Here is a 22,500-nt window from a genome sequence, read left to right on the forward strand (position 1 = left end):
GTGCCTTTATGTAACACGTGTGTGTGTGTGGGGGTGTGTGTGTGTACATTTCAGTTTTGTAACTAGTCCCATCACAATACTTCAAACACACCGTGGCTCTGAAGTACACGCACACACACGCACGCACGCACACACACACACACACAGACAGGCACGCACGCACACACACACACGGCATGAAAAACAAGGCGAGATCAGATCAGAGAGCAGGTCATGCAGACTGCTGCGTAGCCCGTCCCTTTGATGCAAATTCCGACGGTGCTGTCGCATCTCTGCCAGAGCTTCCGTGCAGAGATTCCATACGGGGACTGAAGCAGTGGCCTGCGCTGCCCCCTACAGGGAGCTAGATGGAAGCACAGCACTGGAAGCGCTGTTGCCCTCTGCTAGGATAGTGAGAGCCCTAACGCTAGAATGAGCTTCCGATGGCTTCACCTCAGATGTGTGTGTGTGGGGGGGGGGGGGGGGGGGAGTCTGGTTAATATGCCAGTGTTGCAGGACCTTCCTGTAGTTTTGGAAACGCCACTTTGAATTTACATTCACACCTGACCCCAGAGAATTCATGAGTCCCAGAAGCAGGAGTTCTGGAAGAACCCGGACAAGTCCGGCTCTTCCCAGTCCGCAGGCATGCACTCAGGCCTCATCATGGGCCATGTTAGCGAGAGAGGGGACTCTCACCGAGGACGCCGCGTAACAACTCTGTGCCTTTGACACCCTGTGACTACGAACCCTGAGATCTTATTGAAAATTTGGCAGCTTTTTAAAAAGGGCACTTTTACGTAGCGCGATTAGCGGGATGCGTTGGTGTAGCTTTAGTGTAGTGATTCATCACTGTGAAAACTCCACAGACATTAAGCTTCCAACTCTAGTGCCTGACCAAGAAGGTCTCTGACTGGGTCAGATGTAAATTAGTGGTGCTCTTTCCTAATAAGACTCAAGGGACACACTCGGCTTGCCCTTTGAATAATGCTTCCGCTGGACTGTTGATGATTTGGTTAAAAAGAGAAAAAAGGCTCTCTGGAATGAGTGAGTGAGTGTGTGTGTGTGTGTGTGTGCACGCGCATGGTCGACCATACCTTAACAATAATCTAACACAACAGAAACAGTGTAATGAAATTCCAGATAAGACTCCTGCTGTCTCAAAGAATAACACCACAAAGGAAATTAAAAGAACAGCGGGAATCGGAATAAAAAAGCTTTCATCTATAAGATCCTCAAACATCCTTTGCCCTAATTTCACCCAAGCGCAGACCATGAAAATCACACTTCCTAACTGTAGCAATAGATCGAGGCCACATTGTGCCTCTTTAGTCAGACTGCAAGGCTACAACAGCTTCAACAGAATTTTTGTATATGACCAGTAGATGGCAGTGTGCTCAAATGTACTGTACATATTAGGCCCGGTGTTAACTTCAGAGCTGTAAATGAGCATTTAACCATATTCTCCAGGTCACACATACAATTCCAAAATGTGTGTTCATCACAAACAGTGAAATGTAGGCTGTTTTGTTGCTGAGTAGGACAAAAGTGTGCGCTGTGGCAGGTGTGTGCTGTGGCAGGTGTGCGCTGGGTGGGGTGCGCTGTGGCAGGGGTGCGCTGTGGCAGGTGTGTGCTGTGGCAGGAGTGCGCTGGGTGGTGTGAGCTGTGGCAGGGGTGCGCTGTGGCAGGGGTGCGCTGTGGCAGGGGTGCGCTGGGTGGGGTGCGCTGTGGCAGGGGTGCGCTGTGGCAGGGGTGCGCTGTGGCAGGGGTGCGCTGGGTGGGGTGCGCTGTGGCAGGGGTGCGCTGTGGCAGGTGTGCGCTGTGGCAGGTGTGCGCTGGGTGGGGTGCGCTGTGGCAGGGGTGCGCTGTGGCAGGTGTGTGCTGTGGCAGGAGTGCGCTGGGTGGGGTGCGCTGTGGCAGGGGTGCGCTGTGGCAGGTGTGCGCTGTGGCAGGGGTGCGCTGTGGCAGGTGTGAGCTGTGGCAGGGGTGCGCTGTGGCAGGTGTGCGCTGTGGCAGGGGTGCGCTGTGGCAGGAGTGCGCTGGGTGGGGTGCGCTGTGGCAGGGGTGCGCTGTGGCAAGGGTGCGCTGTGGGGGTGATGTACCTGGAGACTTGGTGCTGGGTCTGACGGGCAACATGTAGGGCTGGCGACAAGGCAGCATGGGAGAGGCAGGGAGGGAGAGGGACACACCCCTGGACAAACCCGCCCGGGGAGGCTCATCCACGGGGTACGGCTGCACCGGCAGGGGCCCACTACCCATGGACCCCGGCGGAGCCAGGCCTCTCTGCAGAGCCATATACTGGGAGCAGGGGCTGAGCAACTCACCAGCTGTATGAATGAGAGAAAATCAGAAAGAGAGGGAGAGAGAGAGATTCTACAATTCTAACACCAATGAGAAAGAGGTGAAGTGTTACCCAGGCTAGTGTTGGATGTCTGCTTTCCCACTTAATGATATACTAAAGCACACTGAGTCACAGTGTGCCCGTGTGTGTGTGTGTGTGTGTGTGTGATCACCTTCACTCTGAGTCTTAGAAAGTCTGTGGAATAGAGACACCCCCACACACACCCTCTCCCCTGACACTTACAAACACACTCTATCATCACTGCCAGCTCCTCTGTTTACTACTGAATCCCAGGAGCACACACGCACACACACACACACACACACAGAAACACACACAAGGTCAAACACACACACAGTCACACACGCGCACACAGTCACACAGTCACACACACACTCTCCCTCAGTCTTCCTGGTCCCTGCCATTTCATCACAGGTCTCCCAGTATCTCTTCATGACCAACAGCTCTGTTCTCCGCAGACACAGTGGACACAAACCACCGGGCAGACTGGACTCCAAACACACTCCCCTGGAGAAACTGGAGAACTTCAGGGTCTTTTAGATTCCAAAGCAAACACACCAGCTTCACACTGTGGGCCAGGGTCTCATATAGATGCTTTAATGCCCAACCTATATGACAAAATGGCTAAAAATCCAACATGAACACTGAAGACATGGAATTGAGTAAAACAGAAAACCAGCATGTGTGCACAAGTTAAAAATAAAAGCACCAGGCCAGGTTCCAAATGCAGATACATGGCCAAAAGTGTAGCCAACCTCTGAAACCTCAGCCCCTCAGAGAGAGAGAGAGAGAGAGAGAGAGAGGGGGAGAGAGGGAGAGAGAGAGAGAGAGAGAGGGAGGGGGGAGGGGGAGAGAGACAGAGAGAGAGAGAGAGAGGGGGAGGGGGGGAGGGGGAGAGAGACAGAGAGAGAGAGAGAGAGAGAGAGAGAGAGAGAGGGGGAGAGAGGGAGAGAGGGAGAGAGAGAGAGGGAGGGGGGAGGGGGAGAGAGAGAGAGAGAGAGGGGGAGAGAGGGAGAGAGAGAGAGGGGGAGAGAGAGAGAGAGAGAGAGAGAGAGAGAGAGAGAGGGGGAGAGAGGGAGAGAGAGAGAGGGGGAGAGAGAGAGAGAGAGAGAGAGAGGGGGGGGAGAGAGAGAGAGAGAGAGAGAGGGGGAGAGAGGGAGAGAGAGAGAGGGGGAGAGAGAGAGAGAGAGAGAGAGAGGGAGGGAGGCATAGAGATTTGGAGAGAGAGAAAGGGAAAAAGAGATGGGGTACAGAGATAAAAAGAGAGAGATACAGACAGACAGACTGAAGCATGGTTAAGTGAGCTTCTAGTCCAGACTCAACGTGACATTCTATCTATGTAATATATGGGCTTAATTTGGACAAAAATCTAAAAAAAACAAAAAAAAACCAAGCAAGAACAAAACCACTTTGTATAGTGTAGATGTGAGTGTGCGTATGAGTGGGCGATGGAAAAAGGGAGAGAAAGAGAATGAGAGAAGAGAGGGAGATGTGGAAATAAGGTGATGAAGTGTTGGTCTGCAGTAGTGGTTTGTGTCTCCTGTTCTGCATCCCACTACCTCTCACCACCTCCCGCATCCCAGCCAATCACAGCCACCAAGGAGCGCCATCTGCAGGAGCCTAGGAGTCACTGCAGACCTGCAGTCATTGCGTTTCCCCCGTTTATTTATTCCAATTACACACAGACACCCTGTTCAGCAGAGATTAAATATTTATCTGGCTCGAAGTCATTGATATGTGGAACCAGTACTGGGAGTACTGGGATATGTGGGACCAACCCAGGACAGGCGTGATGTCTAGCCAAATGTGGACAGATCAAATAAGATGGCAGAAGTGGATCACTAATGTGACTCTGCCTTGTAGTGAAAGCAACAGGCTTATTCTGTTGGACGGGGTTAACATCTCAGCGCAATGTTCTCTGAAAGTCAGCCAGATCAGGCTGAACTCTGGGTAACCCAGGCCGGCGAGTGCAGTGGGTCCTGAATGTGTCAGTAATATTCCAAACGTGCCCACAGGATGTGGAGTGTTTCCACGCGCCTTAGGCCATCAAGGCGAGGCGAGGCAAGCTGTACCTGCGGACCGCCGACAGGGACTCGGCGCGAGGACCAAGGCTGTTCACTGTAGCGGGAGAGGAGGTGTTCTCTTGAACACGGGCGCTGCCACGTTACTGACACGCTAAGGCAGCATCGGGAGAAGACAGCCCTGCTAGAATGTGAGGCTGTTCACTGAAGATCAGACTATAGCAGTGACAGTTACTGGGTACAGAAAGAGAGACACACGCACACACCCGCACACACACAGAAGGAGAGAAGGTGGCTAGAGACAGATAGGAGGATAAGAAATGATGATGTCATTTTTAAACCAGCAGATGGCAAAGGAAAAGAAAGAAGAGTAAACCCATTAAACCCAACACACACAACAAACCCAATAAACCCAATAAACCCAACACACACAACAAACCCAATAAACCCAACACACACAACACACCCAATAAACCCAATACACACAACAAACCCATTAAACCCAACACACACAACACACACAACAAACCCAATAAACCCAATACACACAACACACACAACAAACCCAATAAACCCATTAAACCCAATACACACAACAAACCCATTAAACCCAATACACACAACACAACAAACCCAATACACACAACAAACACACACAACAAACCCAATATACCCAATACACACAACAAACCCATTAAACCCAATACACACAACACACACAACAAACCCAATACACATAACACAAACACACACACAACAAACCCAATATACCCAATACACACAACAAACCCATTAAACCCAATACACACAACAAACCCAACACACAACAAACCCAATAAACCCAATACACACTAAATGCACACAAAGGACAATAAACCCAATACACACTAAATGCACACAAAGGACAATAAGCCAAATACACATAGTGAGAAAAAGTGTGAAGGAATAATGAGGAGTGAAAACGTATTTTTTAAAAAACAAAAACACCCACCCACTTTTAAACTAATTGGAAATGAGAACACACATGTCGCCCCCTGCAGGCCTTGAACAGTCACCACACACTTTTTTGGTTTCAGCCCATTACAGAATTTGAACCACAGAGCTTGACCTAAAATGTCATGGCTTGGAAAGGCAGAGACTGCTTCCTGTCAAAAGCGCAGGAAGCAGGAAGTCGTCAAAGTTGAGATGTAAAAGTGTTTAAATGAAGCATGTCATGTTCACCTTCCTTCCCCCTATGCTTTAATGAGGACACAGGGTCTCTAGCTGCAGGGTTTTAATGGAGCTAACAAGACCAAAAACTTTTTAAGGATCAGTTCATCTCCCTACATCTTGTTGTGATGGGGGAGAGATGAGAACAGAGATCTGCGCGACTGGTCCACTAATAAAAAGACAAACCATCAAAAATATACAAAACCAGCAGTTACTTCAACCCACACAAACTGTTCAAAAACCCAAGGTCAGACCAGGAAGAACAAACCTGGCTGCCATGATCTGAAAAGCGTTTGCTGGGTCCGTGCAGTGTCCTACAATATAAAGGAGAGATTTTACAGAACATCTTGAAATGATCACAGATATAATCTGCCCTCCCCAACATCCGGAAAGTCCTCCGAAATTAACATCCTGTTTTTAACTGGCCATAAATTTTCATGACTGCAGCTACTTAATTACTCTGAATGGCGAGTTGGTCTCGCTGCACGCAGCGCGGCTCCTGGAAAGCAAATCAAACATAGACAACGCGAAAATACCAGCCGAAGTTTGTCATAACCAAATGTCCCGTAATAAGGACAGCGGGAAACACCTGTCTGTTTGTCCTGTAAGATCATAAAAGCGTCGGTGAGAGGACAACAGACGCACAGATCATGTGGCCAGCCTGTGTACGTCCTCCTACAGAACTGCCCCCCACTAGAGTCCAGTCACACAAAGAGGAGTCAGCAGGACGTGGGCATGTCACAGCTGAGACGACACTGGCAGAGTTTACACGTTGAAGCCCGCTTACTCACAACACCACCATTCACTCACACACACACAGCCTGACTCTACAACTTTCCCTAGAGCTACACTGTATATCAGTCAGATCCTCTCAAACATGAAACGTGCCTTTTCATTCCGGAGCTAAATGCCTGGATGCAATCGTTACGGGACTTCTAGTTCCAGGCCAGGAGAATGCTAAAATCCCACACTCCGTTTCCGGAATGTTGATACATGAAAGCGGCCAAATCCCCGGCAAAGCCGTTTTCTGGAAGGATTAAAAAGGTCGGCCGCATCAAACGGAATGTGTGAGAGTTAGGAAGTTAGGAAGAGGACGGAGCTTGTGAAGATGCACCAGTGAAGGAGCAAGGAAGAGCGAAAGCCTGAGAGAGAACAAATGTCAGCGACTGGCTGGAAAACCCCAAAAGGGGGTGAAAGCCAGTGAAACCAAGTGCAGTTACACTCCTGTTACCACGGTTACTGATCCCATGTAGCCCATCCCATGTGTAGTCCATCCCACGTGTATGTAATCTCAAGTGCCGCCCATCCCACGTGTGCAACTCCATCCAAAATGTCGTGTTTCTGTTCGTTGCTCCCAGGACACACGAGGCAGGAAGACGGCATGCTAGAAATCTGCCAGTATCACAGTCCTGTGTCCTCCAGTTCTGCCGTCACCCCGGCAACACCTTGCTCCACCTGTTCGACCTGGGACGCATGAGCACATACCGAGTGCTGCGATTCCACAGTACATCTCACTCTGTGCCAAAAGTCCCCGATTTAGCGCATCCCTGAGAGCACAGCCCATGGAGGCAGTCTGGGTTTGAAATTCCAAGCATGCCTTGAGTCAGTGCCCTCTGTAAGACAGCAGTCTTCATCCCCTGTAGCCAGCGCGAGGTGTTGTGAATAGTACGGGAGCAATATGTCCCACTAGAGAAGGAGACTCCGTAACTCAACTGGGCGTCTCTCCCAATGCCAGGTCCGGAGCGAGTTTATTGATGGTAGTAAGCCATATTTACCCTTCTAACACCGAGCCGAATAGCGGCTGAACTCGTTTTGGTGCGAGAGAGTCCCTTCACTTCGTACTAACTTAAAGTGGATTAGGAAGCCCAAACTTTTTTGCATGTGGGTCAGGTGCTGTTTGTTTGGCTGCTCTTAGACTTGACATGACACACTTAAAGTGAGTGCGCGAGTGAGTGAGTGAGTGCGCGAGTGAGTGAGTGCGCGAGTGAGTGAGGGAAGTGTGCGCAGTGAGGACAAACGAGGTTAATTGGAGTGGGCCCGCGGGGACCCAAATCAGGGACGACCGCGCAGAAGCGAAGGGAACTTGGCTCCAACCAAAAACTCCACATGGGGTGGCCATGGAAACGGGGCGGCCATGGAAACGTTGCCCAAACACGGTGAGGTCATAATGCAGGCCACTGCCATGCAGAGGATGCAAGAAAATTCTAGAGGATGGACAGGTGATGGACACGATTGGCTGACATGTGGTCAAGCAGTCTGGCAGCTGAGCTACAATTTAGTACAGTGTGTGTGTGTGTGTGTGTGTGTGTGTGTGTGTGTGTTGATCACTCCAGACAAGGATCTATACACTGTAGCTATAATGATATAATGTTTCACTCAGTACAGTGGGAAATGTTTACACAAGGCGAGACAAGCCAGCAGCCAATCAGGTCAGAGACATCCAAACCAACAGGCATTTCCCCCAAAGAAATGAGCCCTACCTGCCACATGTGCACAAACATGCGTGAACGGGCAAATTTCCAGGGATTACACAAACTAGCAGTTGTGAATAGGCAAATTTACAGGAATGACACAAACTAGCAGTTGTGAATAGGCAAATTTACAGGAATGACACAAACTAGCAGTTGTGAATAGGCAAATTTACAGGAATGACACAAACTAGCAGTTGTGAATAGGCAAATTTACAGGAATGACACAAACTAGCAGTTGTGAATAGGCAAATTTACAGGAATGACACAAACTGGCCAAGGACATTCAGCAAGTAAAGACTAGCGTTATATTACAATACGTCTGAGACACCACCCCACCCCCAACACACACACACACACACACACAGAAAACCAATGGAAGCAAGCAGTGATTCACCAGACTGAGAATAACTAGACATATTGTAACTTTACAACTGTATAAGGACCTAAAACGCATCAAAAAACTTTTAGCACAGAAAAAGAGCTGCAAGGTATTACAGTATATGACCTCCTGACCTGGAATATGACCCCTGACCTCCTGCCTCCTGTCAGCAGACCTCTGCCTAGGCAAGCTCACATGGAACGAACCGTTCAAGGAGAAATGAATTTGTCAGTTAGAAAGGTCTAAAAAAGATACAATGGGGAACGGAAAGTTCAAACCGACAAATTAAGATGCAGTTTGGTATTTTTATATGTTTATTAACTTTACCATAATGAGGATTATTTTGCCAATCTAATCCAGTAAACGTCCCACATGAACGCTGCCTTAATCCTAATCTGGAGAGTTACTATCAGATGAGCTGGGCACCCGGTCCTTACCTGAGTGTTTCGCCTTCCCTCCCGCTTCATGTCCTGTCTGGCGTCCTGCCTCGCGTCCTGTCTGGCGTCCTGCCTCGCGTCCTGTCTTAAGCATGACGAGACCCTTTTTGCTGTGCTCCGTTTGTCCTCACTCAGCTCCTGTGAAAAAAAAGTTGCTCACAGACCTTATTCAGACCAATAATGGCAACATGGGAGACACTTCAGCGGGCCCTCGGGTTTTACAACCCCGTGCTTCGCTCGGACACTTCCTCTCCTCCTTCCCCAACTCCTCACACTTCCCCTCCGTCGCCGTTGGGATGTTTGTCTGTCCGTGCGGCGCACCAGGACTTTTCTCACACTCCCCTAATCGTGCCTGACACGCTCGAAGCTAAACGGAGGAATTTTTGCGTGTGTGTGTGTGTGTGTGTGTGTGTGTGTTTGTACATCAGTGGAATAAAACAATATGAAGGCTGTGGTTCCACATCTGTTGAAGCTCTTTGGTCTAAGACTGCAGCCCCAGATCCCACACTCGCTCCGCAGCAGACGCAGCTTCGCTACAGCTCCTGCCGGTTCACTCGAAGACAAAGACCCGATGCTCAGACAGCTCGCTTCTGTAGCGCCACACGTGTGGCAGTGCATCATGAGACCGCAGACATCTCTGCAAGCCTGCTTCTCGCTTCTCAGAGGAAACGCCAGTCTGTCTGCCACTAGACCAGCCCGGCCCTACAAGATGAGTAATTTCCATTGTTCTGAACGTGAGAGGGCTGACCCAGGAACAGTTTTTGGTTTTCATACCCATCAGTATTATATGGACTCAGATTATATAAAGAGATGACAAGCAGCTGAATGGACACCAGCAAAGATGTTTGATCCATAAATTCTCCGTCTAGATTTTGTTAGACGTGTGCTCTGTTTCTCAGTTACGTCTGAAGATCCTTTTCACAATGGCACCGCACTAGATCGCAGAGAGACTAAAGACTGGTATGGGTCTCAAATACGAGAGAACACTCATGCATCGTGGTCTAATGGGCTCGGTTAAAAAAAGCCTGAGATGGATGGGTATAAAGACCATGAATACAGGGTTCATGGAAATAAAACAGGAATTATTAAAATAGCACGCTGGAGACCTATGGTTAGGGTTTAAGGCTCATAACGAATGCTGTCATGCATGCGAAGGCCCCTAGTTTCCGCACAGTCCCTTCAGAAGGCCCCTATTTTCCGCACAGTCCCTTCAGAAGGCCCCTAGTTTCTGCACAGTCCCGTCAGAAGGTCCCTAGTTTCTGCACAGTCCCGTCAGAAGGTCCCTAGTTTCTGCACAGTCCCGTCAGAAGGCCCCTAGTTTCTGCACAGTCCCGTCAGAAGGCCCCTAGTTTCTGCACAGTCCCTTCAGAAGGCCCCTAGTTTCTGCACAGTCCCTTCAGAAGGCCCCTAGTTTCTGCACAGTCCCTTCAGAAGGCCCCTAGTTTCTGCACAGTCTCTTCAGATCTACATACACTGAACCAAACCCAGCTCAGTAGAAAGCACAGCAGACACCTTGGGGGGAGAAGCAGCACTGCAGATCATTTTGAAATTACTTTTGTTACAACATCACTGAAGCATACAAAGGTTGAGATGGAAAACAAGTCATGAGAATGGCTACAGCCACAACCTGTAAACAGTCAAAAATGTTTAACATGTTGACAGCCTCCATGTGTGCTACAGGGTCATGGAGAGCAGCTTAGAACATCCTATACCACTGGAGTCACCACAGGAAGACACTCGTTTGAGTGTATTAAAGAGTTTTTGGGATAAACTCTCTGGAACTGATTAGTTGTTGCTAGGCTGAACAGCCAAACTAATTGCCACCAGCCTCCCTTTAAAATGGGCATGACTTGCAGAATCGACTGGTTCGGTCTGAAACTAATTGCTTGGACCTGAGGAGACCACTTCCTGCTGCTCAGGAGACGTGGTGTGTGAAGGCGAGTGGAGAACACGTCCAGGCACCGTCTCCATGCCGCTTCCTGCCAGCCACCATTTCCTGCATGTCTTCACTGGCAAACGCACATGTGCTCTGCAGGAAGTGAGGTCACGCAGGAAGACTCAAGGACAAAACCAGGTCCTCAGGACCTTGCCACACACACACAAATACTCACAACACACCACACACACACACAGAAACACATACAAATACTCACAACACACACCACACACACACACATACAAATACTCACAACACACACCACACACACACACATACAAATACTCACAACACACACCACACACACACATACAAATACTCACAACACACACCACACACACACATACAAATACTCACAACACACACCACACACACACATACAAATACTCACAACACACACCACACACACACATACAAATACTCACAACACACACCACACACACACATACAAATACTCACAACACACACCACACACACACATACAAATACTCACAACACACACCACACACACACATACAAATACTCACAACACACCACACACACACATACAAATACTCACAACACACCACACACACACAGACACACATACAAATACTCACAACACACACACACAGACACACATACAAATACTCACAACACACCACACACACACACAGACACACATACAAATACTCAACACACCGCACACACACACACGGTGATGATGTAAGCCAACCAGAACCATCTGCCACATTACAGTGCCTGTTTCCAATGACACACATGAGTTAGTCACTAAAGACACCCATATGCATAAACCCCTAAAAGACTCATATGTACCATATACAAAACCTTAAAAACAAATATGCAGACCAGAGCTGCCATAAGCAATCATACTACAATTCTAAGAGCTTAACACACCTATTGGCTCCTATTACAAACATATTTACTTATCATTTGTTTCAAATATGTGAAATGGTACTATATATGGTACAATATGGTACTACATATGAAATAGGCTGTAATCCTGTAAAAAACAAAATACATGTTTAATAGTAACTAAAATATATTAAGCCACGACCATATGTAATTTTTCCAGACTTTCCTCACTGGAATGTAACAAAGGCGGCGTAGTGTAGCTGCTGTGAATTATGGGAACCTTGGAAACCATGGCAACCAAAAGCCCAGGACATGTTCCCCACACTCAGTCTGTGTGGGTTCCTGACCCCCTGGTCATTCAGAACACATTCCCCTTTTGTCTCCGCCTGACGTTTGTTTGGTTTTTCCTTCGCTGTCCGGGCGTTTGTTTGACTGTCCTGTGAAGCCCTTGGCACAGTGACGGGATCACATCACCTAGCGTGTGGGATGAGCAGTGCCGCGCTTGTAACTTTGAGCGGTAAGGAGGCGGACGCGTGTGCTGAGAGAGGCGAGATTTATTATGGGCAAATCCAGAATCAGAGTCGTTATCGTAGTCCAGGGTGAAACAGCCGACACGGAGAGTATGGGGATACATGAGTAAACAAAACAAGAGTACACGAAAGCAAACGGGAATCAGGCTATAACAGAGGACTAGGGAAAAGTCGGAGCTAAGGCTAGGGGAAACAAACGTAAACACAATGATTCAAATATACATACAACCATCAATGAACTAAACACATTCACAAATTCAAATGAACAGCCATGACCAAAGCACACTACAGGGTTTAAATACATGAACTTCCCAAAACTAGAAACGAGGGACAGGTGTACGCAATCAAACAATGTGAGGACAAAATGAAACTATGGAACTAAACACAAGACTGGGAAAACACGGAACACGGAGGACGGTATAGACTGATCGTGGCAGCACTCAGAGGTGCCCGCACTGCTAAATCAATTGTAAATGGACACATCTGTGCTGAGCCTTGCTTAAGTGTGAGGTGTGAATGAAGCCAAACTCATTTGACTAGCAACAAAGCATGATATCACTCAGAGACACTGTGTTACCAAGAGAAAAAACGTTTTACCCTTCGGGGCTATTTCCAGATGGAGCGTCGCTGAAAACGTTTATTGATTAATCTATATAAATTCAGTTCAAAGCCAGATAAGTGCAGGGACAAATTGATAAATAGTTGTATGCATATTCATGTGTATTCATGCATATTAATGTATAATCATGTTTATTAATTTCAGGCTAATCGGCGATGTTCAAGAACTGTTCTAATGTGAGAACGTGCGTTTTTATGGGAGAGGCTGGAAACACGCTGCTTGCCCTCCCCAGTATCAGATTAAAGAGTAGAGAATACTGCATTAAGAATTCACTTTACTGTGTCTGCCAAAACAGTCCAAAACCAAGCGACTGGAAAGGTCTGGTCTGACCGCTGCTGACCCAGAACTTTTAATGACTGCTTAATTTGTAGTTTCTGGTAATTGTATGTTGCTCTGGGCCACATGTAATACTTAGATCTGGGCTTAATTGGACCAAAAAGGTGTAATCAGATGGCGAAGGCCAGAAAATAACGAGCGCTAGGAAGACGAAAGGATATGACTGGAAGAACAAACAATAGAACAGAGTCTGCTCAAGGCCCAAGTCCGGCGTGAGGCTGAATACTGCATATCTGTGACATGTGATGCTTATTATGACTTTAACTGTGACTAATCTGAAATTCCCAATTCCTTGGCGGTGCTGTTCCGGTAAGGGAGGAATGAGGACAGAGACATCTAAATAGGTTTTATGGCTGCAACCTTGGGGACAATGGCCTCGATTCCTTATATGGAAATCCTGCCCTAAATATCCTCCCTAGCTTACCATCTGAATAAGAAATCTGACTCGTGAGTGGTCTTAACGAGGGTCCGGTCCCAACATCGAGTGCTCCCTGGGCCTTTAAGTTGAGCCGTGCATAACGCAAAGTGACCAAAAACAAAGAGAAAAAAAATTCATAAGTGTCATCAGCGGATGATGATAAAACAGGAACATACAGTAATAATGGCATAGCAGATCACAAGTGTCACAAAATTTATGGCTTAAAGAGAGGTTTGTTTGTGTGTGTGTGTGCGTGCGTTTGCCCGCGTGTGTCAGTGTGTCAGAATGTGGTGGTGGGTTTTAATGCGCATGACCGTAACAAGAGTAACGTAACTTTCCCTAAAACTAAACACAGAACCAACTCCTCTTTCCATTATCAAGGCATAGAAAAAACGCCATGATGTCATCACGGAGCAGACGCTTCCCTGTGAACACACTCCTTTTGCAGAAAACCCACAAAACCGAAGGGTCCCTGAATTCCACACGGCGACAGGCTAAAGCAGGTGGGCTAAACAGTCCATAGTGGAGCAGTTTCAGTCTTGATAGTCTCATTTAGAGGCAGACGAAGGTTAATTTTTGAATATGTATTTGATCTGAACTTATCCCTAGGCATGATTAGTTCTGTCAATTGAGCATTAACCAGTCTGAATGTGACTCATCTCTGCTAATGACATGTTTAAACACTTCTTAAGGCATTCTCTCTCTAAGACGTGGTGTTTAAACACTTCTTAAGGCATTCTCTCTCCAAGACATGGTGTTTAAACACTTCTTAAAGCCTCCCCTCACCTTGATTTGCCCCACACTTGGCTATTAAGAAAACCACCACTCTTATCAACCAGCATAACTCTCCTCAGGCCAAAGAGTAGACAGGCTGCATTAAGCAATTAAAAATGAACTAACCAGAAGATCTAAGACTGAATCCACTGGGGTGTGTAGGGAGGCCTTCCTGCTGAGATGCATCTTAAAAAGCTGGGGTCTGTCACCATACTGGTATTTGCACTGGTAATCGTACTGGTATTTGCACTGGTAATCCTACTGGTATTTGCACTGGTATAGTGCTGCCTGAAAACAATTACAGGACAAATGAAGAAATAAATGAATGACGTGCCCAGCATCACGTAGTCCCTAGCGGTAGAACAGCAGAGGGCATCTGCAGGGAGGCTCCTCGTTTTGACCAAACCCCTCAAGTCATTAACAGCTGAACAAAAAAGTTGACATTGAGTTGTTAGCTGGAATTCAGATGGCTTCTCAGTAAAGGAACATGTTTCTGAAGTCCACCTGTCTGTACACACCAGGACAGAACAGAAAGGCGGCCAAGTGAACCACATTTTAGAAGAGGCAGTATAAATCTCACATTTATCAGTGTAGTATCAAAATCATGACAGTTAAGTCTTTTTCTAATAAATACACAATGACATCTCCAAGACACTGTAATAAAAGAAAATAACTTGCCTGTATATAAACTGGTGATACAGCCATCAGCAAATAATTATGGAAAATCTCTACTGCGCAGAGCCATAGTACTTTAAAGCACACTACCCAGATGAGGAGTGGATGAGGGACAGGTAAGTAGCCATTACAAAGAAATCACAAGCTGCCCTCAAGCAGTAAAGCTGAACCCAGACCCGGGAGAGGAGCCTAAAGCAAGTGTCTGTTACAGAGAGCAAAGCAGCACTGACCGTACTGTCGACCCGACCTCCAGTCCGCAGAACATTAGCCCAGAGTCTTCAAATCTCAGTCAAAACTGGATTAGGAATAACCACGTGACTGTGTAAAACTTTAACGATCCACTTTCCCCTGGACGGTCTCACAGGTCACTTCCATTGGTAGAGATGGGTGTATCAACATCTGGGCTTTACGCTTCTGAGAACACGCATGCATTACCACGGTTTCTTTTTTAAAAACACATGCTCGTGTCTTACATTTCACATCTTTTTAAACCAACGTGACAGAGCATTATGGTTTGGTTTGTTTGCTTGTTGGTAGTCGTATGTCGTTGTGAAAATATCCCATCCAAAGAAGCGTAAATAATGAAGCAAACACGCAAGCCCTGCATCTGTGGTGTGACCACAACGTTCGCGCATTGCCACAGCTCTGGGGACAGCTCTGGCACGCACCGATGACTTCTGGACGCCAAAGTCCTATCCGTCAAAGCGCACCAGTGCAGGGTGGCACTGTAGTTCTCCACCACGCACAGATCTCATCGCAGCAGCAATCACAACCCTGGCATCGCTCGCTCGTGCATATAGTGGCATTAACATGGCGAACAACAACTTCCACCAGAACAACTTTCACAGGAAATAAAAGACCTTAAATTCCCCGCCTTGTGTTTTGTCAATACATTTACAAAGAGGCTAAACAACAACAAAACCTCTCCGTGTTTGAAAGCGCGCCAGACTTCCCACGCAACTGAAATAAGCGTTAAAAATGAACCGTGACTTACAGCGCAGCCGACGAGACAACGATGAGACAAAGATGAGATAACGACGAGACACGCACCTGCTTTATCTCGCACTGTCCGAACTCCGACTCCGACTCCGTTAACTCGGCTGCACGAGGATACCGAACTCCTCCCTCGCGCGCAGTGTGGTCACGCCAGGCGGAGCCGAGGGCGCGCGGGGACTGCTGACACAACTCCACCTGTGTCGGTAGCGCACGTGTCTACTAAGGTGCACGCAGCGCAGAGCTCTCGAGTTCAGTTTTAGGTGCAAATTAAGTGCGTATTCATCATTTTATTATATTATTAGATTTTATAGTGATTGAATCGTATACTCTTTATCTTTAAGTGCAAAACATGTGTTACGCTTTGTTTTGATACTGCAAAAAAGTATAGCAAATTATATGGCATGATATGAGCTATCACGCTCTCAGTAATTACATTAGCGGGAGACACGAAATAGCCTACGTAACTTGACGTCATGGTTTTGTTTTCGCCCTTTAGCGCCTCTTTGTGGCTCTTGCTGGAATAGCAACAGAAGAAACTGCTATTAATATCGAACAGAACACACAAACAAAAGATGACTGAAGCGAGCACCCAGTCCCAGGTGTCATTTTACATGACAAAACATTTTAAAAACACACACATCACGTATACAAAAACAAATGTTCATCTTTATTTCTGATAGTGTGTCCATAAGGTCTCTAATATATTCATACAGCTCTACTTAAGTATGGAACATGTCACAGGTCTTGTGCTGTAGTGCACACACCACACATTTCTACGATAAACCGACAGGTTCGTACAGGACTCCGGGGCACACACTAATTTTAACAGTAAGTACATCAATGAGACTGGACAAGGGGACATTTTGTTACCATTGCACAGTACATTATTAGAATTTTTGTCTTTCACAGATATGAGATCATCAAAGTTTTTGCCCCATTCATTCATATCATTTATGCATAGTTTATGCATAATGCATAATTATTCATTAACATTATTTAGCTATACCATTTAAATTGTTCTAATGACTGGGGTCATTCTTTCAACATGCCATTAAGGAAAAAATATCAAGAAAAAAATAACAGAACATAATCCAATTTGAAAATGAAACACAAATGGAGCATAGATGTCACACTCTCCTTAAAATAAGAACAATAACAAGAACAGAAAAAACATTAATATGATAATTTCATATATCCTTCTTTGGCTCACACACAACTGTATTATATCCTTCTTTCAATCTCAGATGAAAGTAAGACTTTGATTCAAGTTACAAGTCAGCCACACGCACACACACACACACACGCGCGCACGCATGCTCACGCTCTCACACGTGCACATGCACATACATGATTCTTTCCACAGGCTCTGTCGTGGGAGGTTACTGCAGTCTGACGTACGTGCGCACGCACACTCCGTGGCCGGCAGGGGCGTGGCTCTGCTCCTGCTACTCCGACAGCAGGGCGCAATTTCACGGGGACAATGTCCCCATAGACTTCTCATAGGAACGTGGGAATAGGTAGAGATACATGTGATCCAACGGGTTCATGAGTAGGCCATCACCCTGCAATTGTCTGTGACCACACACACACACACGCACACACACACACCCCTCCATCCTCTCGTGCCTACACCCATGAGTCTGGAGATGATGGGTAGGCCTTCACCCTGCAATTGTCTGTGACCATACACACGTACACACACACACACACACACACACACCCCTCCATCCTCTTGTGCCTACACCCATGAGTCTGGAGATGACGGGTAGGCCTGAGACCTGTACGAAGGCCTACGGGTGGTGGAGTAGAAATCCACATAGTTGGTGCGTTTGAGCGCCTGCTGCTCGCTCACCACAGGGCAGGGGAACGCCTCGTCTGGGTAGCCGTCGCCGTAGCCCACCGGGGATGCCACATACATTCCATAGGTGTCATAGGCTCTCGGATTGGGCTCATCGGAATGGTACGGGTGGCCAAGCTGCAGAGATAGGCATGGGATGAGTGACGGGGGGGAAGTTCTTCCTGACTACGCCTGATTCGCCGGATCATCTGCTCATTTTGATTGGGTTCACTGTATGGCTCTTTGGACAACGCTGGCTGATGTTAAAGGGTTCAATTTGACCCCTCGGAGGGATCGGCCTTCGAATCCGGCCGGCAGCTCTGAACCTGACGCTGGAGTCCACAGCGCACGGCTCCTACATCTGGGACTTTTACGATCTCCATTAACCGCTCACGGGGCCTCATAAATCCGTGGCTAGTGTTTAATGGGACGTAATGGGGCGCACTGACCACACTGGTCGACTCGGGGTTGATTCAATCGGTCAAGACAATAAAACATGACAGATTTTACGCATTTAGGTGCTGACTTTGTTTAAGCAGTCGCGGAAAAATCCATCATAAAAGGTCAAGAAATTCAGGCGATTGTGAAACACTCTGTCCTGACACAATCTCTCCAATGTTATTTAAAAAAAGCCAAGTTGGAAATCCCTGAAAGAAGGCGGCACTGAGGATGGCAGAGATTACGTATAAAAATGCTGTATAATCTATTTATAAATGCTGGATGATTTTATCAGCATTTCCCAGTGAACTTGCAAACAGCTTTAAGCCAAATGTGTAGTTTGATTTTAAATGTGTGTGTGTGTGTGTGTGTGTGTGTGTGTGTGTGTGTGAGCAGCTCACCTGCGGCCTGTGAGGTTCCTCGAAGGAAGGAGAGGGGTAGGAGCTTATGAAATAGGCCGAATGCTTCCCGGACCCTCAAACACAAAGCACAAAGCAGCTTTCATTTCTGTATCCACGAGGCAGCAGCCACAGCGCCTCCTTTTTAAAGGAGGATGGGTGATCCGTGCCCATATCAAAGCCCTTCCATAACCTCGCTGATATTCCTGTCTGAGCTTTAAAGCACAACATTCTGCCAGAACTTTGCTCCTAGAAACCGTCTGCGGAATCGCTCAAACGGAACGCCAGCGGAATGAAGAGAAACATTCCCAATGCACATTTTTCACTTGCGTCTCCGGAGGGGTACTGCACATCACTAAAGAGGGGGGCACAGAAGTGACAGCGTGTCTGACATTTTACTGACTGTCACAGTGATTTGAAAGGCTTGTGGGCGTAACAGCCTACTCAAATCCGTTGGGGTAGCTTTTAAATCTTTTTATTTACACCACCACCGGTGACGCATGGAAAGGCCCGTGGGTGTGTGATCCCAGGCCTACCTGTGTAAAGGGTCTTGTTTCGGTTGGCGTCTCCGTAGTAGTTGTGAAGTTGCATAGAAGACTGAGCCCTCCTCTTGCTCAGACGATGCTCTCTTATACCCAGCATGGCCGGGGAGGAAGTGGCGCTGCCGCCTAGCAACGATAAACACAACATATAAATAAATAAACAAACAAAAAAAGCTACAGAAGAGGGATAAGTAGGATTACATCAAAACATCCCGTCGGTTAAGAATTTTCCTAAAAATTAGCGCTTACTTATTTTTGCCCCGTTCACTGTGACTTTACCCACAGTCCTTTGCTGGTGGTTCCGGCTCACCTGACTGGATGACAGGTGACGTCTGTAAGTTGCTTGTTGGTAGGGTGGGCTGCGACCGGTACCGGTCTCGCTCCAGCGTCGACACCGGGGTGACGAAATGGTTCTGGGTCCACCCGTCCTGTTGGCATGGAAACACGAGAACTGCGGTGCAAGCCCATGTGAGCTGGAACCACAGTGCGGGCGGAGCAGGGCGGTTTACCTTTTTGTAGATGTTGCGCAGGTCTCTGTACTGCCACAGGGTGTTGAGCACCTGAGCTGCAGCCTTAGCAACCTTCATGGAATACCTGCATGACAGAGAGAAGGGGTGGGTTGGGCCTCCAGCCTCACCTCCAAACGGTTCATCTACACAAACAGCAAACTATCACAAGCAAAGTCACTGCTATGAATCCAACCTTTTGAAGGAACTAGATTTGCTTCATTGTTATCCACTTTATGTCAGATACACCTCATATTTCATTCCATATACCCCTGCATCCTGCCCACCTGCCCCATGGCCCGCCCACCTATCCTCCGGCCCGCCCGTCTCCCCCATGGCCCGCCCACCCACCTCTCCCCGCGGCCACGGCTGATGGTGACCAGCTTGTGGATGCCGCCGGCGTGGGCGAGGGCACGGGCGTTCTCCATGTTCCTGTTGGCCACCTCGTGCAGGGCGCAACACACCGCCGCCACCGTCTCGTCAGAGAGCAGCGCCGGGCCCTGGCCTGGCAGCCGCATCACCAGGTCCGGCATGGCGTACTTCCCTGCAGGGGGCAGAGCAACAGAGCCCACCTCTTTGTGACATCATCTCAGAGAGAGAAAGTTCCAACATCATCAGAGGTGACATACAGTAAATTATCTTTGTAATAGTGATTATGTCCAGCTTAAGGATACAGTCTGTGCATTTAGCGATAGTCCCCATTTAGATGTACTGCATACACATAAAATCAAAAAGAAAACAAATAAAAACTAAACAAATCTGATGAAAAATCTCCCCCAAAGCTCTAAATCTGTTCACTCTGTGAACACAAGCATAAAGTCTTACTAGCATCATTTAACTGACTGTGCCTTTAATGCACACGTGGCTGCCAAATAAATTCATCTCAGCTTCAGCAACTGACCAATCAGCTCCTTGTTCCTGGCGTCTAGAGCCATGTTGCGTAGTGCAGTTGCCACAGAGCAAACCACCCTGTCGTTATCCATCCTGAGCAGCTCCACCAGGATGGGCAGACCCTTCTCCTTACGCACTGCAGCCCGGATATATGCTGCAAACTGATCACACACACACACACACACACACATACACACATACACACATACACACATACACACATACACACATACACACATACACACATACACACATACACACACACACACACACACACACACACACACACACACACATACACACATACACACATACACACATACACACACACACACACACACAAAGGCAAAACTGGCAGCAACCTTTTCTCATTAATAACGCTTTCAGCAGACTGTGCTGTACAGACACTGTGCTGCACTGTAATAGTAGCTAGCATGTCCTACCCTCCAACTCCCCGCCGACAGGTTCTGCAGCGATCCGGCTGCCCCCTCCAGTGTGGCCGGGTTGGAGCTCTCTGCCAGCAGGGTGAGGTACGGCTTAACCACTGACGGGTGCCACAGCATCTCTGCACCCTTCGGGCTGCCCGCGAAGCCAGGGATGGGCCCCACGCCGTCCCACTGCGCAGAGATCAGAGCAGAGATGTCACCGTCAGGTCCGCTCAGCTGGGCTGCAAGGCTCTGGGGCAGTAAGGCTAGAGGGTTTATGGGGCTGGCGAAGTTGGCGGGGTCAGTGGGGCTGATGTGGTCAGGGAGTTTGGTGGGGTTGGTGTGGACTTGCTAGGGTTGGCAGGGTGTGGATTGGTCACTTACCTGCTGTTCCTTCCATGGTCTTTTCTTTTTCTTTTTCCTGAAGCCCCAGCAGCCGGAGTCGGCCTGCTTGTTGGACGCGTCTCCGGCCAGGAGGAGGTCCAGGTCCTGTGCTCCCCGTAGGCGTGAGGGGGGCATCTCCAGCTCCAGGCGGTACGACAGGTTCCTCAGAGTGCACACGCAGTTCTCCACAATCTGGCGGGGAGAGAAAAAGCCCAGGGTCCGTCTCACCAGCAGGAGGCGCATTAACGCTCATGCAGGAATGCGTGCAGTCTAATTTTGTGGCTGGCCATCGAAGCCTGTAAACGTCTCGATTTCTTCCTGTGTGGGAGAGAGAACTCGGCGAGCGTGGGCCGTGACGCTTGCTCCTCAGCCAAGCGCCAGCTGGTAGCTCTGCTGCTGGGGTCCTCAGGCAGAATAAAACGAAACTTCCGCCTTCCTCGCCGGCCGGGTGCTCATGGGTGGAGGAGGAGCGGCTCACCTTGCTGTCAAAGTCGGAGGTGTTGACACACGTTTTGATGATGTAGAGCAGGGAGTCGATCAGACCCTCACAGCAGCGCATCTGACGCCGGGATTCCTCACCAGCAGAGCTCAGGTTTCTAGAACATAAACACACACACACACACACACACACACACACAAACATGCACGTATGGGCACGGACACACACAAATACAAATACAAAGACTCGCACACAAACACGTGCACACGGACACGTATACACAGATGAATTTGCACAGATGAAATCCACAGACGTTCAACCAAATTACACAAGTGGTCTCTGTGAAAAGTGTTGAGATATTTATTTGTTAAGAGACAGAAAATGAGGGAAAATGTGGGAATGGAAGAAGGAGGGAATATGTGGGAATATTTGGGAATATTTGGGAGAAGAGCCCTGTATCCACCTGAGGCAGCCCGTGGTGTTCCTCAGCACCATGGAGGAGTGCAGCTTCAGCTTGTGGTCCTCGCGCTGGGGGGCTGCGCCCCACCCCGAGTGCGGAATGATCACCGTGTTGGTGAGCGGCCCGAGGGCGTCGCGCACGATCGTCATCTTCACGGCGTCGCACGATGACAGGTTCCAGAGCACA

The 22,500-nt window shown here is 48.2% G+C and overlaps 2 protein-coding genes across 7 annotated transcripts in view; both read right to left on the reverse strand.

Moving 5' to 3' along the window:
• tanc1a (tetratricopeptide repeat, ankyrin repeat and coiled-coil containing 1a) overlaps nucleotides 1-16,153 on the reverse strand; it is a 52,967-nt gene extending 36,814 nt beyond the window's left edge. Inside the window, exons 1-3 of one of the 2 annotated variants that reach the window (XM_035526571.1) lie at nucleotides 15,993-16,153; nucleotides 8,856-8,993; nucleotides 2,079-2,303 (exon numbers count right to left, since the gene is read on the reverse strand). In XM_035526571.1, the coding sequence (XP_035382464.1) occupies nucleotides 2,079-2,303; nucleotides 8,856-8,949 (319 nt within the window). In that variant the 5' untranslated portion in view covers nucleotides 8,950-8,993; nucleotides 15,993-16,153. Of the gene's footprint in view, nucleotides 1-2,078; nucleotides 2,304-8,855; nucleotides 8,994-15,228; nucleotides 15,601-15,992 lie in introns of those variants that run through there. The other variant, XM_035526570.1, reaches the window with a different exon arrangement.
• A 485-nt stretch (nucleotides 16,154-16,638) lies between these two features.
• Nucleotides 16,639-22,500, reverse strand: part of pkp4 (plakophilin 4) — a 17,517-nt gene continuing 11,655 nt past the window's right edge. For 4 of the 5 annotated variants that reach the window (XM_035530202.1, XM_035530199.1, XM_035530179.1 and 1 more), the window contains 11 exons: nucleotides 22,318-22,500; nucleotides 21,894-22,011; nucleotides 21,416-21,607; nucleotides 21,050-21,223; nucleotides 20,617-20,767; nucleotides 20,067-20,259; nucleotides 19,719-19,803; nucleotides 19,520-19,637; nucleotides 19,204-19,335; nucleotides 18,671-18,744; nucleotides 17,733-17,969 (listed from right to left, as the gene is read on the reverse strand). The exon at nucleotides 22,318-22,500 is cut by the window's right edge and continues 1 nt beyond it. In XM_035530202.1, coding sequence (XP_035386095.1) covers nucleotides 17,733-17,969; nucleotides 18,671-18,744; nucleotides 19,204-19,335; nucleotides 19,520-19,637; nucleotides 19,719-19,803; nucleotides 20,067-20,259; nucleotides 20,617-20,767; nucleotides 21,050-21,223; nucleotides 21,416-21,607; nucleotides 21,894-22,011; nucleotides 22,318-22,500 — 1,657 coding nt within the window. Of the gene's footprint in view, nucleotides 17,970-18,670; nucleotides 18,745-19,203; nucleotides 19,336-19,519; nucleotides 19,638-19,718; nucleotides 19,804-20,066; nucleotides 20,260-20,616; nucleotides 20,768-21,049; nucleotides 21,224-21,415; nucleotides 21,608-21,893; nucleotides 22,012-22,317 lie in introns of all 5 variants that reach the window. The other variant, XM_035530192.1, reaches the window with a different exon arrangement.

Source organism: Electrophorus electricus, chromosome 1 (genome assembly GCF_013358815.1).
Source record: "Electrophorus electricus isolate fEleEle1 chromosome 1, fEleEle1.pri, whole genome shotgun sequence".
Taxonomy (NCBI): domain Eukaryota; kingdom Metazoa; phylum Chordata; class Actinopteri; order Gymnotiformes; family Gymnotidae; genus Electrophorus; species Electrophorus electricus.